Source organism: Gavialis gangeticus, unplaced genomic scaffold (assembly GCF_001723915.1).
Source record: "Gavialis gangeticus isolate Ggan-Ray unplaced genomic scaffold, GavGan_comp1, whole genome shotgun sequence".
Taxonomy (NCBI): domain Eukaryota; kingdom Metazoa; phylum Chordata; order Crocodylia; family Gavialidae; genus Gavialis; species Gavialis gangeticus.
In genome coordinates, this window is record NW_017728981.1 from 980,067 (window position 1) to 996,060 (window position 15,994).

The window sequence follows — 15,994 nt, forward strand, 5'->3', positions numbered from 1 at the left end:
CCACCCACCCATGGGTCACCCTCCACAAGCCTGCTACTGTCATGGGTATATCCTCCGCAGATGTACCCCTACCCCCACCCAGGACCTGAGTAACCCTGCCCATATCTCATGCCTTTCCGGAGCTTGAGGTTCCCCTGGGCCTGTTCCTTCCCAGGGCTCAATGCCTCGAAGGGCATGTCCCACTGCTCCCAAGTCCTGATGTCCCATTGGGCACAAGCCCTGCCATCCCAGCGAGGATAAGAGGCCTCAGCTAAACTCTGTGGTGCTGACCTAGCGCCCCGGGGGCTGGGAGAGGATCCCTTCCTGATCCAGCTGTGTCCTGGGAAGCCACAAGGCCTTGGGGACAGGTTGCTGTCACCCCTGGACCCAATGTCCCGTAATGCCAAGACGGGCTGCTGAGCCTCCTGTTGTTAAATCCTGGCATGGCTGGAGGTCCAGCTGCTGGCTGTGGTCCAGGAGCAGCTGGCCCCCAAACATCCAGCAGTCAGATACCCCTTAAGCAAGCCTTGCTGGTCTCCCCTATGCCCAGCCTCATACACCCCGGCACCTGGTTTCCCACCAGCTCGGCCATGTGGAGCACCCCAGCACCCTCTGCTCCATCAGCCCACAGCCCTCCCTGCCCCTCAACCTCCCCCCCACCATCAGGGCACATCCAGAAGACAGGCTGCATCTGGGTCTCCCCGGTGCAGAGCCAGGAGTGACCGCTACATCTCAGTAAGCTCATGTACCCATTAACCAGGGACCGGCGCTTGTGATTTTTCCACCCTTGCTTTTTAACCACTAGATACAGCTAGACCCAGAGGTCTCAGCTAATGGTTTGGAGGTGCCAGGTCCTGGATGGATTTCTGCTGCTAATTATGTGCCCTTTATTACCAAGAAGGCTAAGGGCATCCTGGGCTGCAATGGTAGGAGAATTACCAGCAGATCAAGGGCAGCGATTTTTCCCTTATTCAGCACCAGTGAGGCCACATCTGGAGTCCTGTGTCCAGTTTTGGGCCCCCCACTACAGAAAGGATGTGGATACATTGGAGACAGTCCAGTGGAGGGCAGCAAAAATAGTTGGGGTGGCTGGGGGACATGACTAATGAGGAGAGGCTGAGGGAACCAGGCTTATTTAGTTTGCAGAAGAGAAGACCGAGGGGGGATTGAATAGCAGCCTTCAAGTCTCTGCAGGGCGGCTGCAAAGAGGATGGAGCTGGGCTGTCCTCAGTGGTGGCAGAACAAGGAGCAGTGGGCTCAAGTTGCAGCAAGGGAAGTTGAGGTTGGATATTAGGAAAACCGCTCTCACTAGGAGGGTGGTGAAGCATTAGTTTGGGTTACCTAGAGAGGAGGTGGCATCTCCATCCTTGGGGGTTTTGAAGACCCGGGTAGACAAAAGCCTTGGCTGGGATGAGCTTGCTGGGGCTGGTCCTGCTTGGAGCAGGGGGGTGGACTTGATGTGACCCCCTGAGCTCCCTTCCCACCCTTGTCCTCTGCTTCTGTGAGTCTCTCTCGTCTCCTGCGGCCGGCAGGGCTACGCACTATGCGAGGGTGCAGACAGCAGCCCACCACCCCCAAACGCCCCAACCCGCCGACCATGCACAGACCCATAGGTGCCGCATGTGGTACAAATCGCGACTTTATTGTAATGTGGGCTGGTCAGAAAGCAGAGTCCTTACAGCAAGAGAATAACAAGCGTTAGTCATGGAGGGGCCGAGGCACCATGGGCACTTAGCGGGTGAGGTCTCCCGTGCTTCGTTTCGTATCTTGGGGCAATCCCGGAGCGTGGAGACTAGGGCGGTTGAGGGAGCTTTAGTCTCTCCTCTGCCCGCCGGCCCTTCCGCTTTCATGGCTGTGCACGTGGGCTTTCAAGGCAGCACCAAGGCAAGGTACAAATAGTCTGCAAGTGTCCCAGACTGACCCGAGTCAGTACGGCCCACGCAGTCTGTGCTGTCGCTCCCGGGAAGACCCTGTCCCAGGCCGGCTGTCCAAGAGCATCCTACTAAACATCCGGGTCATCCACCCAGGTCTCAAGGCAGCCTCAGGAAAGGCAGCAGGGAGCTGGGATGAAGTTCTTCTCCATGGGACTTCCAGCAGGGTTTATCCATGCCAGGGCATCAATCCAGCTGCTTTCCATGGTACCCAGCACCCAACAAAATGGGCTGAGGTTGCTCTCACCTCACCAAGTGAGACCCACTGCCTGGCTATGGAAAGCAAGTCAGGCCTGGCTGCAGGGAGAGCTCAGCTGAGCACGACTTAACGGAGACACAGGCCTGCTTTTGCATTATCCAGTCCCGCGGAGATGCCCCGGGGCTCTTCCTTCAGAAGGCCGAGGCCTTGAGATCCCCCGTGGGCGAATACCCTGACTTGCAAAGCAAAAGCAAGCCCTGATACACAGGTTTGAACTGGTCACTTTGACCAGCTCCTCCAAAATAAATTATCTTTCAGAGAGTTTTATACAGTCTCCAGGCAAGCAAAGGAGTCCGTGCCTGGCTGGGGAGCCCGTGTCCTCAGGGGGTCTTTGTCAAAGGACGAGGCATTGGGGGCTTCTTCGTCGTGCCAGGAGGGAGGCCTCAATCCTTGGGGGAGCCGACCTGGTTCGCAGGCACTGGGCACGAATGGGATGGCTGGCTTTTTGGCTGGCTTATAGGCTATGGTTGGGGTTGAGGCTGAAGTCTGGATCCTCCCTCCTCACGGGAACACCTAGGGGGAGAGAGACAGAGTCAGAGCACAGCCAGGCACCTCCCTGCACCCCAGACCGCGGTGCTGCCCTGGGGGGCATGGACCTCAGGGGCAGGGCTGGACGCACGCACACAGCCAGTGACCTCCGGCCACAAGCACGTCCACTCAGACCCAGCTGCTGAGCGTGTAACTGCCCTGTCCTAGCTCAGACCCTAGGTGTTGGGGTTCAGGGGGCAAATAGGGGGTGGGAATGCAGGTGGGGAGGACTAGCAGCATGTCCTTATATTCATCCCCATACCCCATCCATCCATTTTTATAAGTCCCTTTCCTTCCTTCCTTCCTTGGGGTCAGTCACACGGTTGCAGAAAGCGGAGGTTGGAAAGGGGAGTGACTGGGCCTGAGCAGGGTTTTTCCCCCCGTTCCCTTGTAGCCTCCAGCATTTCAGGCCTGGGAAGGTCTGATTCAGAGGCCATGCCCTGAGCTTATCAGCAAGACACCCCAACTGTGGCAGGCCACACCACCAACCCCCCGGGAAGGTAGGGCTAGGACCCCAGCTGGCTTGAACCAGGCAGTGAGAGTTGTCTTTGCTGCGGGAGCATGAGGCCGTGTTTCCCCTACAATGCCGGTGGGTCCCTGCAAGGTGAGGCCACATCTGGAAGCTCCCCTGCACAGCTGCTCCAGGCTGGCCACCGAGCCTGGAGCCACAGCCCAGGGCCTGCTCAGCCAGTCCTCTTCAGCCCCCATTGCTACAGCACGTGGGCCGTGCACAGCCTGGGGCCACTCCAGAGGCAGCGCCTCTACCTGCCTCATGCTCGGGACCAGAGGGGTGAGCTCTCCTTTCTTGCAGGATGGGGGACAAGTTGGAAAGACTCCAGTGGAGAGCAACCAAAATGATTAAAGGCCGGGAAACAGGACAAAGGAGGAAAGGCTGGACGAGCTAGGGGTGTTTAGTCTGGAGAGGAGAAGGCAGAGGGCAGGGCGGATGTGAGCACAGTGTGCAAAGCATCTGCAGGATGAGCATGGGGAAGGGATTTTCACTGTGGTCACAGGGGACAGGACTAGAAGCAGTGGCCTCCAGCAGGGGAAACAGGCTGGAGATGAGGAGGAACTCGTTGGCTTGGGGCGGGGGGGTTGAGCACTGGACCAGGCTGCCCAGAGACCTTGGCACTTTCCAAGAGCAGGCTGGACCCCGAGGTCCGTGGTGATCCTGCCTTGAGCAGGGGCTGGCTAGACATGGCACAACTTCCCTATGGTCCTATGAATGATCCTCTGAATCCCACATCCGCTCAAAGGGCCCTACTCTGTCACTCCAGATGTGGCAGGGACCGGGCTAGAGGTTCCCAGGCAGGCCTTCCCTAGCCTGGCTCCCCTTCATACCCGTAACACCCAGGCTACAGCCTCGGGGCCCATTGCAGGAGACCACGGGCGCCTGGATGATGGGCCAGTCTGATCCCACCGAGGGACTGACCCCTCCACACAGCTGTGTCCCCCCAGCCCCTCTCCATCGCCCGGAGCGGAGCAGCTCTGGGACGTGGGAGCGCAGCCACTGGGTGTCAGCCTTCGCCAGCTGGCTGCGCTGACGGGGCCGTGCCGGCAAAGCCAGCCTGCGCTTCCAGCCCTGCTGATCTGATCCAGCCCTGGGTCCGATCCAGGAGCAGCCGACGTCCCCAAGGGCTGGGACGTGGCCTTGTGGGGCTCAAGCACCAGGCAAGCAGAAAGGCTGGGCAGTGGGCACTCACCAGCCTCCCCAACCCCTCATGCACCATCTGGATGAGTATCCACAGCCTGGCTCCATGCACACAGGTAGACTCCCACGTCCCAGCCCGGCACTGTGCACTGACTGCAACCTGCGGTCCCGTCCCGAGGGCTGGCCTGACTCCACGCACAGGATCCAGCCATGGAGTGAACCCGCGTGCCAGCATGGAGCCGTGTCCTCCGGCCCATCCGTGAGGTCTGGGCATTTGGCAGCACTGGCTGAGCTCGGTGAATGAATGCCACCACGGCTCCCTGTTTCCAGACCCAGAGGGAGCTCTGTGGGCAGGAGGACACAGCTCCCACAGGCCAGATTTGGCCCCCCAGATTTGGCTAGAGGTGGAGCACCACCATCCTCAACCATCCCGTATCCAACCTCTTCTCAGGAAGCCCCAGTGCAGGGGATCCCCTGGCTCACCCGGGAGGCTTCTCCCACTGATCTTCTCAGAAGGCATCCTGAGCCTGTCGTCCCCTTGCTTCATGCCTGCCCCTCTGCAAGGAGAGAGACCAGCTCCTTCCCTCTTACCCAGCTGCCTCGTCCCTCTTCATCTCCCCTTCTCCCAGCTGAGCCCCCCTTGCACCCTGCTCCCTTCCAGCTGCTCTTCTGGATCCCCTCCAGCTGCTCCACATCCTCCATGTAGAGCCAGGAGGGACCTGCCGTCCTCTGGCTGCTGCACGGAGCTGCTGGCAACCGCAGCACTGTGCCACGCCATGCCCTGGGCAGGTGCAATGGGGAAGGGACCCCAGGCTCATTGCTTTGCTGTGAGATCCACCCTTTAGTGAGCAATGGGGGAATCCATCCCTATGCACGCCCCACACCAAAGCACCCGGCCTGGCCCTGTGACGTCTGCCCGCCCCAGCTGCGAGGTGGGCAAGGTGCCCTTTCCTCTTCTCACCACACCTCCTAGCCCTTCATGCTACCTTGTGGGGAGACAAAGTTGGGGCACCACAGCATGGAGCCAGCCACGGGGAGGGGGTTGGCCCCCTGGCAAGGCAGGTGCCGTGCAGAAGAGCTCCAGGCACATTTCCGCTCAGCCCTGGCATCTGCATCCAAGGGGGCCGAGACCGGTGCCCACACAGGCCAACGTGCTCGGGGTAGACCTGCAAGCGGCAGGAGAAGGCAGGAGCCATGGCCCCCCAAATGCTGCAGTTTGTGGCAGGGGCTCATTAGGCAGCACTTTCTGGGGAAAAGGCCAGTTTCAGCCCAGCCCCAAGCACCCTGCGCTTGCTCCAGTGACAGTCCATGACCAAGGTGTAAAGTTGGGAGAAACACTGTGTCCACTGGCTATTCAGGAGCAAAAACAAGCCAGGCACAGGGAGATGTACTGCTCGCTTCCAGTGCAAAAGCAGAGCACGCAAGCTCCCTTCGCTGCGGTAGTGAGGGAGGTGATCCCAATTTTAGCCCTGGCAGCTACTGAGGAACTGAGCCTACCTACATGTGTGTTTGCAGGATGCAACACAACAGTCAGGCCTCCTGATAGTCCTTTTAGGTGTCACAGCCCAAATGTGGCTCATTTTAGAAACCATGAAGGTTGGAACGGACCTCAGGAGGTGACATTGAGTCCAACCCCCTGCTCCAAACCCCAACTACATCATCCCAGCCAAGGCTTTGTCTTAAAAACCTCCAAGGATGGAGACTCCACCACCTCCCCGGGGAGCCCACTGCAGTCCCTCACCGCCCTCCTAGAGAGAAAGTTTCTCCTACTATCCAACCTCAACTTCCCTTGCTGCAACATGAGCCCATTGCTCCTTGTCCTGCCATCTGCCCCCACTGAGGACAGTCCAGCTCCGCTCTCTTTGCAACCCCCCTGCAGGGGCCGCGTCTACACAAGAAGCTTACTGCGCAGTAGCTCATTAGTGCAGTGCAGTAACATCACGGGGCGCAAACCGTGACGCGATGTTACTGTGCAGTAGTAACGAGCTCTTGCACCCGGAAGCCGTGCAGGGACACTACTGCGACTGCACAGTCATTTAGTGCTTGGTTATGCAAGTCCTAAATGACCACATGGTAACAACGGCGCAGTCAGCGTCTCGTATAAACGTGGCCAGGGAGCTGAAGGCTGCTGTTTGATCCCCCCCGGTCTTCCCTTATTCAGACTAAATAAACCCAGTTCCTTCAGCCTCGCCTCACAAGTCACGTGTCACAGCCCCCGAACCATATTCGTTACCGATTCTCCAATTTGTCCACACCTTTTCTGGCCCACAAATGGACACAGGACTCCAGATGTGGCCTTTCCCATCCTGAATAGAAGGGGGAGAATCACTGCCTTCGATCTGCTGGCACCGCTCCTACCCATGCAGCCCAATCCTAATCCTTTTAGGAAGAAACCACCATTCCACTAACGCAAGAAACAGCCGCATCCTTATGGGAAGAATCGTACCTCCAGGCACAAATGCAAACACTATCGTGCGGAAGGAGGTCAGCCTCCGTGGTCTGCAGCTTGTGAGCTCTGGTCTTTGTGCAGAGGAAAGGCTGCTGGAAATGCAAGCCCATCGGATCCCAGTCTAGAGCTCCGGTTTATCAAGAAGGAGAGGAAAAGCTCCCACTGAAAACAAATCGGAAACTGGAGCCGATGCTTTGCAGGGCGGAGAGAAAAGTGAAACCTCCTGCAAGTCTCACAGACTTGGTTAAAGAACTGAAGAGAAATGAGAACCTCTCCTCCGTTAGTGGGTTTTTGCAGTTATTGGGAAGACACAGCAATACAAGCTATAACTTTGAAAGGCTCTCCAGCAGGAGAGTGAGGATGTTGGGAATTGGGAGGTGGTCCCTGGAGTTAGGAAGCAGTTAGGTCACTTAAAGCCAGACAAAGGGTCTGCAGAAGTTGCCAGCTGCTCCACAAGTAAAGTTTGGTGTTGAATTCCTACTCCCATCTGCTTGGGTTTATTGAACCTTGCGATCACCGCACACTGGGCATGTACGGACAGTCCCAACAGCCTGTTTGACGTGCCCTGGGGGGGAGCAGCGGTGCATCTGGCTCTCCTTAGGGGATCTGGCCCAGCGGGGTGGATCGGGGGGGAAGGGGCCCTGCATGTCTCCTTCTTCTTTCGTTTTCCCTTTTATAGGAAGCAAAGACATGAAAAGTGAAAAACTGCGATGGCATCTCCTTTGCTTCCCGCTGGGTCCCAGGTGCCTTCGCCCGACATCCAGCAAGGAAACCCCAACGCGTTTCAAAGGCATTCCTCTCGCTTTAAACGAATGCAGCTGAGATCCTGAGGGCCCGCGACCAGCAGACACTTTAATGATGGCTAGGGCAGGGCGATGTAACCCTATCTCTGTTTTAACGTTAACTAATCCTGACATGCTCAGTGTTTTAGTGCCCAAAGGAGCCCCAGCCTCTGGGACTGGCTTAGCAGTAAGCGCTGCACACAGCGGTATCGGGATAGAAGTGGTCGCTGGAGCTATTGGGACCAGGGAAGGAGCTTAATGAGCCGAGCCCTGGTAGATCCACACTTCCAATCCCCGGCACTGGGGAACAGAGCAGCTAGGGTTAGAAGATGCTTGGAAAAAGCAGGAACAGCAGGGTCCTCCTGCAGAGTGGGGCGGTAATTCAGGGGTCTTCTAAAGAGATCCTGCTTCTTTCTGCCACGGCGGGGACGCTCGTTGTGTCTTGGACCCTCACTGATTCTCCCCCATGACATCGCAGCACTGTTTTCCTCCCCCAGGATGCTGGCACAGCCACCACACCAGATGTCTGTGGTTGCACCCAGCTTCCACTGCAAGACCCCTGGGCTTGCAAACAGCGGGAGTGAACCGCGTCCAGGCCTACACAGCAAAAGTCGTGGCCACGAGACCTCCCCACGGCCGATGCAACCCCCTGCCTGCTGTTCTGGGCACAGGGCAACCCCCTTCCCTCTTCCCCACAGCCACATGTGGGTATCCGCACCCTCAGAGCTACATGTGTAGTGGGTCCCCATGCGTGGAATGGCTCACAGCAGGAAAACACGGACCCACACAGACCCAGCAACACCGCACGTGAGAGGGGACAGCCGGGAGCCCTTGCACTGTCATGTACGCCCTGTGGCTGGGCCTGACTGGAGAGAGGTGAACCCATGGGTGGGTGCTGGCTGGGTGAGACACGGGGCTGCCCTGCCCTGGCGGGTGTCTCCAGCCACACCATGGGCTGGAGCGGACGGCTCTGGGAAGTCCAGCCTGTGCAAATGGCATTCATGACTCATTCCTGATAGTTCGGGGTTAAAATCACCACCTTCCCTGGGGCACTGGTGAACCCTGGGGCAGACACAAAATGCCTGCGTGCACCCACGCATAGATGCAGGCATGCACATGCCCGCCCGCAGATTCATGCACACACGACATGCACACAGATGCATGCAGAAACACACACACACGTATGTATGCACAGACACACATGCATGCAGCTGCATGTCAACACAGATATGCATGCAGATGCATGCGAACGCACATGTGCACACAAAGGCACGGACATGCACGAACAGACGCATGCACACACAGACATGCAGGTGCATGTGACACACACAAATGCACAGATGCCTGCAGACACACATGCACACACACAGATGCATGCACACATGGGCATGTGCCCTGACACATGCACAGATACATGCAGACACACACGGATATGATGTATGCATGCACAGATGAACATGTACACACACACAGGGGCACACACAGATGCATGCGCACCGACACATGCATGCATGCACACAGACACGTGTACACACACAGATGTACGTCTGCACACAGATACACACACACACAGATGCATGCCAACACACAGACGCATGTCCACACACATGCACAGCTGCATGCAGACACGCATGCAGACACAGACATGCACAGAGATGCACACGCGTGCACCCACAGATGCATGCATATCCCCACATACCTGCAGAGCAGCCCAGCAGCAGCTCCCCACCTCTGCCCCCCACAACACCCAGGCTATGCTGAGCTCCCCTTCTCAACTCTCACTCAGTCGGAAAAACTGATGCAAGGACAAATGACTCATCCCAGCCCCTCGCTTCCGCGTGCTCCGGGCCAGAGCCCTTGGTTGCTTATTTATAACCCATCAAAGGAGCCAGAGGCAGAACAAGGGGGCAAAGGGTGATGTCCAGGGGTCTGGAGGCAGATTGCCTCCCCTGGGGCTCCAGCCAGTGGGCGATTCTCACGGGACAGCTCCAAGGGACCACGCAGGACTGCATGGAGCAGAGCCTGGAGCTGGCAGCCAGGCTCCAGGAATCCCCTCCATCTACCTTGCTCTGATGCTTCCCCCAGGCCCCCGCACAGGAGGACTTCATAGACAACTCCCCAGGGCCCAAAGGCTGGAGGCAGCTCTGGGACGGTCCTGCAGCAAAGACGCAAGGTGGCAAATGCCCGCATCCCAGCACACCTGGAGCTGCAGCCCTAAACCACATACGTGTACAGGCGCCCCCGGAGCCTGGGCTTGCCTGGCATTGCAGAGCCTGAGACTCGGAGCTGAACGTCCCAATAGGGGGTAATGAGGACCCTGGATGCCCTGGGTGGGGGGTGCCAGCACTTACCTCCTCAGCTAGGGGTCTCCGTGCTGGGGCAGTGTGGGCTCCCAGGGGCCAGGCCTGTACCCTGCTCTCAGCACCAGTGCAAACAGGCTGCAGCGGTGCGGCCGGAGAAGCAGAACCCTCCACCGCTGGCACAGCTTTGGGGCGAGGGCATTTCTCAGAGGGCAGGGAGAGGCGATGGGCAGACTGCTAAGCCAGGGCTGGGGTCCGTGGGACATCAAAGGGAGCCAAAAAGTCCTGGCTTCACCCCAGAGGCTGCTTGAGAGAGGGCAGGCTTTTCTGAGCTAGCTCTGAGCACCTGGAAACCCTGGCGGGAACCCCCAGAGCTGCCTGCTGGTCTCAGCGGGACATGCCCACGCGCCACAGTGCTGAGAGGAAACCTGCTCGTTGCCCAAGATCTGGAGCTGGACCCTCCGCTTTGCACAGCAGCCTTCCCCCGCTCCAACAGGCCATTTACCCTCACTGGGAACAGGGGTGGGAAAGGGGCCACGTCTACCCTGATTTACAGTGGTCACCCCCGAATCACCATGCTGGCAGCCACGTGCCATCTGGCTCGGCTACCTACCCGCTGCCTTCCCGGCCTGGTTTCGTGGTCACGGGTCGTGCCCGTGGGGAATCTCTTTGCTAGGCTCTAGCCCCCAAAGCATCCCTTCCCCATCCGCGGATGGAGGGGGAAGCCTGCCCTAGCCCATTCCTGGCTGATACTTTAACATGGTGCAAAAAGACTGATTTAAAAATGACAAGGGGAAGAAATAAGCAGCCTCCAGACCCGACCTCATCCCAACCCCGAAGAGCTACTGTCCCTAGGAGGCATGTTTCAGCACCCGCGGGGGCCTTTGTATGTCCTGAACTAGCCGAAGTGGTGGAAGAGCCCAGGAGCTCTCCTGCTGCAGCCTCACCCCCTCCTGCGAGGGAACCAGGCCTGTGTTTTAATGGGCTCAAAATGATCCTTCCTTCCCCCTTGAACGCATGAGCACGGCAGACTTCAAACGGGATTCTTCTCGCCCGGGAGGCCTCAATCTCTCCTTCCCCCGATTACGTCTCCTGTTTAACAAGGGCATAGCCGCATTCAGCAGCCTTTGATATTTTATAGGCACGGTTCCAGGAGAGACCAGTCTGCTTGCAGACCCAGTGGTCATTAGCTGCTTTGCATTATAAAATTACAGCTCCGCGGCAAGCACTGGTTTCGTTAGCTCGCTGGGGAGATAAGGCCAACTTGCTTTTGCTGTGGGCTCTTTCTCCTTTTGTCCTGTGCCTCAGAAGCTCCCCTATCCTTGTCGCCCGCCCTAACTGGCCTCCTGCAGACATGTCCAGTATGAAGGATATGTCCTCAAACAGCCCCGGCTGCCAGCTAGAGTCCTAGATCAGGACCATTGCCCGCACCGATAGATAGCTCCAAGCTTACTGGCCTAGAGGCACTTAAAACCTCTTGTAAATGGGAAGGTCTTTAGCTCATCTGCATATCACGGGAAGGAAATGCCTGCCAAGCACAACCTGGCTGAAACCAATATGCCTGCCTATGGACATGGCATCGCACAGCTTGGCACGCGTGCCTCTGGCCTGGCAAACTGATGGGCAAGTGGAGGCACGAGGCCATGGTCCCAGGTGCCCCCTTCTCCCTCCGCACCATGAGATAGGTTGGATAGAAAAAGGGCAGCAGGATTCTCCAGCAAAAAGCTTTCACGTGTCTGATGAAGCGACTTCTGGTTCATGAAAACTTGGGCTCTCTCTAGATCTATAAAAGGGGCAGATCTCCCCTGCCTTCTGCCCGACTTCAGGCTTACGTGGTGAACTACCGCTTGTTGCTCAAGCAAAAGCTACCAATGGGTTTAAAAGACAATGCGGGTGCATGCGTGTGCACACACACGTGCCTGTGTGTGCCTATATGCAGGGATTGGGCTTACGGCAGTGGGCAGCCGCAAGTCCCGAGACCCCGTGTAGCTGCTATGTGAATGAGCACGAGACCCCAGCTGTTACGGTGATGGCTCCTGGCATAACATGCTGTCCTTGATTTCAAAGCAATGGCAATGATTAGACTCACTGCGTCACCCTACAGATCAGCAGCAGTGTCTCCGGAGCAGCCTTCAGTCCCAGGGTGAAGAGGGGATGGCGGGGAAAGGCACCAGGCTGTGGGCCGTACTGCCAGGCAGGGAGTGGTTTCCCAGGTGGAGGTGCCCGGCTGGCAAAGCGGAGCATGCCACAACCTCTGTAGCCAGCTCACGCTCCCTTGGACAGCAAAGACTGCAACGTAGGTGAGCAACAGGATCGTACGCAGGCGCCTAAATCCCCTCAGATGCCCAAGAGGCAAAGCCGGAGCAGGTCCTTTAAGTCTGGGATGGATTCAGCAAAAGCATCCCTATATTCACAGCCTGCCACACATTTAGGGAGCCCTGAATACCCGGAGGGGCCTAGACAGTGCATCACTGTGGCATTACAGGCCAGAGGGTGAGCGCTGGGCTGGGGTTTGCTTACGACTCTCATAGTTTTCATGCACTGAAACGTTTGGTCCTTCAACAGCACGGTTGGGCTGGAAGGGACCTCCCGGACATCACTGCGGCCAACCGCCCATCAGAGGCAGGATCAACTCTATCCAAACCAGTGTACGCAAATCTGTGGTCCAGCTGAGCTATAAAATGACCAGTCCACCCTGATACAACCACAGGACACGTAACTAGTCCCCTCCCGGGGGAGGGGGTTGGAAGAGTAAGGGCAGCTCAAGGTCTTTGTCACCGGCGACTTATATTATTGGGGGTGGAAAAGGTGGTTTTCCCACCTGAAAGTGCTGGGTCAGCTTCTACCTCAGTGCCTAAACCCCTTGGCAAGCCTGTCCCTAAACCCCACAGCCAGGAGCCGCTTTGGGGTAAAGAGAAGGCAGCAGGCCCAGGGGTAGCTGGCCGTGATGAGCCGTGGGCTTGATGCACTGGAGAGGTTTGTTCCCTGCTGTCTGGAGTGACTGGCATTTGGGGCCAGCTGGTTTGCTGCAGTCTGAAGGGGGTTGAGAAAAATCAGGTCTCTAGTCCCTGCCCCCTTTGCTCAGAGCTTTTCCAGGGGCTGTGGAGCCTGGCCGAGGGAAAGGGGAGTTAGGCGCCTGCCTTTCCTGGCTGCCCGTGCAGGCTGAGGCTCACAGGACTACGTCGGCCCAGCTCTGGCAGAGCCGTCTTGTGCTTCCACCGCGTCCTTATGTGCGTTGCTGCCTGCTCGCCTCTACCCTGCAGAGCCTCGACGGGGGCAGCCAGGCACATGCGCGTGGCAGGGCTGGCATCCTGCTGTGCATTAAGGAAAGCACGTAGCTTCACCTCGAAACAGGACAAGTGATGCCCCGGATCCTGCCCCTTGCCCCTGCGGGTGCCTGGCTCTGATATCGAGGCTGCCAGCTTACCCTGAGCTGACTCCGCGGACTAAACCAAGGGAGGGCAAAGCCCCGGAGGAAGGCGCTGGAGTGAGCTGGGCTGCGGGGATCAGGTCCTAATCCCTCTGCCCAGAACTCAAAGCAACCGAACAGGAGAAGAGGCCCCTAAATTGCCGCTGGGTCTGGATGCTGCTGGAGGGTGCAGGCGGGGGAAGTGCTGCTAACAAGGAGGCCAACTCCAAGCGAGCATCCAGCCACACCTGAGCCAAAGACGTGGCCGTATGGAGTTAGGCAAAGGGCCCACCATAACCAGAGCTGCTGGAGGGGCTGTCACCAGGCCAGGCAGGGCCAGGAAGCCTCCTGTGCTCAGGCTTTAGCTAGCGAGGAGGTCGGGACTCTCCCCAGCACCCCTCCAGGGTTTGGGGCTAGCCCGGGCCTTCCTACGCCGGCTCCTGCTTCCTTGTCCCAGTGCGGGTGCATGGAGTTGCCAGCAGCTCCCAGCTGCCACAGGGTCTATCGGCAATGGGTGAGGATGGGCAAGGGCTTTCCCCTTCCTTTTATAAGTCCGTGGATGGGAGCTGGAGGGCACGGAGGGGCCGTGCTTGGAGGGCATTTGCTCGGGGTGAGACGGTCGGTATTCATGGGGGAAGCGGGGCTTGCGAGGCTTTCATTGGGAGAGACGGGAGAAGAGCTTCCAGGCTCCACACGCCTCCCCCTGGCCTGCCGGGAAGCCCTTCAGCCCAAGTCAGACAATCGCCTCGATCTGTCAGGGACCAGGACTCTGCGCACGGTGCCCAGCAGAGAGGAGACAAGACCGATCCTCGCCAGTCCTGCTTCTCTCATGCCCACAAGACCACGGCGGATACCGCGGGGCTAGCACGGGGGGCCAGGCTCGTGGTCTTGCCGCCTTCCTGGAGCGCGCCGGGCCCGTTATATCGCTGCCGAGAGAGGTGGGGGCACTGCAGCCTGCCCCCATTGCACAGTGCTCGGGGAGACGCCGGCGACCCCATGACTTGAGCTGAGTCCCCCCCCGCCACGTTACATCACGAGCGACATGAGAATCGGGCTCCGTTTGCCGCGAGAACGGCCCTGGCAGCTGGATGTAGCCTGTGGGCCTGATCCTGGCCTGGTTTAACACCACCGCTGAGCTTAGCAGGTGCCCTGACAGACATCGCCACCCCAAGGTCTGTGACGAGGGGCGCTCACATCCTGACACCTTTACTCCCCCCTTTCCCCGGCTGGCCCCGTTGCCTCCTCTCGGCTGGATCCATCCCCGCAGGCCTCCCGCTGGGGAAGGGACGCCACTACCTGGCCCGAACGCCACCCCTTGCATGCGGCTGTGCATTCGATGCTCCCTGAAGAAGCGATGAATGCCCCCCCACCGTCCCCCACACCAGGCACCCACCTGGCGCAGGAGGGAGCCGGGCAGCACCCGCGGCTGGCGATACTCACCCCTGGGCGGCTCAGTGGGAGGCTGACATGGACCAGGCCCCCTCCATCCTCCAGACGGAGAAGGCGTAGCTGAGGCGCTCGTGGGCCAGGTAGTTGCAGCTGGCGATCTTGTGGTCCAGCTCGTCGCTCTGCAGCACCTGGTAGAGGAAGTCGATGTAGCGGGCGGCCAGCTTGAGGGTCTGGATCTTGCTGAGCTTGTCGGAGGGCAGCGTGGGGATGATCTTGCGCAGCTCGGCGAAGGCGTCGTTGAGGGACTGGGTGCGCTGCCTCTCCCGCACGTTGGCGATGACCCGCTGGGTGTGCGCGTCCTCGAAGGACGGCGGCACGGGGCTGCGCTTGCTGCGCTTGCCCTGGGGCGACGGGGCCCCGCGCTCCTCCGCCGCCTGGCTCAGCTGCCCCCGCTTACGGAGGCCTTTCTTGGGCGGCCGCTCGCCCTCCTCCTCGCTGCTGGCCGCGCTGCCTTCGGGGGACTCCGGGCACATGCTCTCCTCTTTCATCTCGCCCTGGCCGCTCTCACCTGGTGGGCGACGGGGGCCCGGGCCTCGCAGGACCTCACTGGCTCGCCACCACCGCTGGGCATCGGGCGAGACCTCCAGGCCCCGCCGGCTCCGGGTGCGCCGTGTCCCCCGTGCTGAGCGTCTTCCGGAGCCTCCCCAAACTTCAAGGATCTGGGTCCGTTGTGCCTTTGGGCGACGGAGAGGAGGGACGTTCGGATAAACTCGGTGGATATCTTTTGCTGATAGGGCAGGGAGGGCCGGGGGAGGGGCCGGGCGCAGACCAATGCAGCCGTGCACGGTAAATGCAAACATCAGAGGAGCTTATGGGTTCCAGATTTCCTCCTTCCCTCCCCCACCAGCACACCCCAAGCCCTTAGGCACAGATGCTCCTGCCTGCCGCCCGGACGTCAGGGGCAGCTCCCTGGGCTCCGGGGGGAAGAAGTGCCTCGGCGCCCCTGGCCCCGCGCCAGTCGGGCACCAACCTCCGCCCGCCCGACTCGCATCCGAGTCTCTCACCTGCAACGGATGGGCCTGGAAGCATGGAGCCACGTTGGCTGCCTCCGGCAGGGAGGCCCGCTCTCCAAGTCCAAGGGTGGATGTGGTGGCTTCAGGAGAACGCCCAGTCTCCCAGGGCAGGAGCGGCAGCCATCAGGCCTATCCCTCCTTGGAAGGACACGTTAGCAAAAGAGAGGATCAAGCCCAAGAGCTATGAGGATGCATTCGGGCCCGGGGACGTGCTGCTGGCCAAGGGCATCGCAGGCACCTGCTT

General features: G+C 59.2%; 1 protein-coding gene across 1 annotated transcript; it reads right to left on the reverse strand.

Moving 5' to 3' along the window:
• Nucleotides 1–1,600: 1,600 nt before the first annotated feature.
• On the reverse strand, nucleotides 1,601–15,441 carry LOC109293421 (twist-related protein 2-like). Its single transcript, XM_019511327.1, has 2 exons — nucleotides 14,729–15,441; nucleotides 1,601–2,682 (listed from the first exon to the last, which is right to left on the reverse strand). The coding sequence occupies exon 1, from the start codon at nucleotides 15,223–15,225 to the stop codon at nucleotides 14,740–14,742; it is 486 nt and encodes a 161-aa protein (XP_019366872.1). The 5' UTR covers nucleotides 15,226–15,441; the 3' UTR covers nucleotides 1,601–2,682; nucleotides 14,729–14,739.
• Between the last annotated feature and the right edge of the window lie 553 nt (nucleotides 15,442–15,994).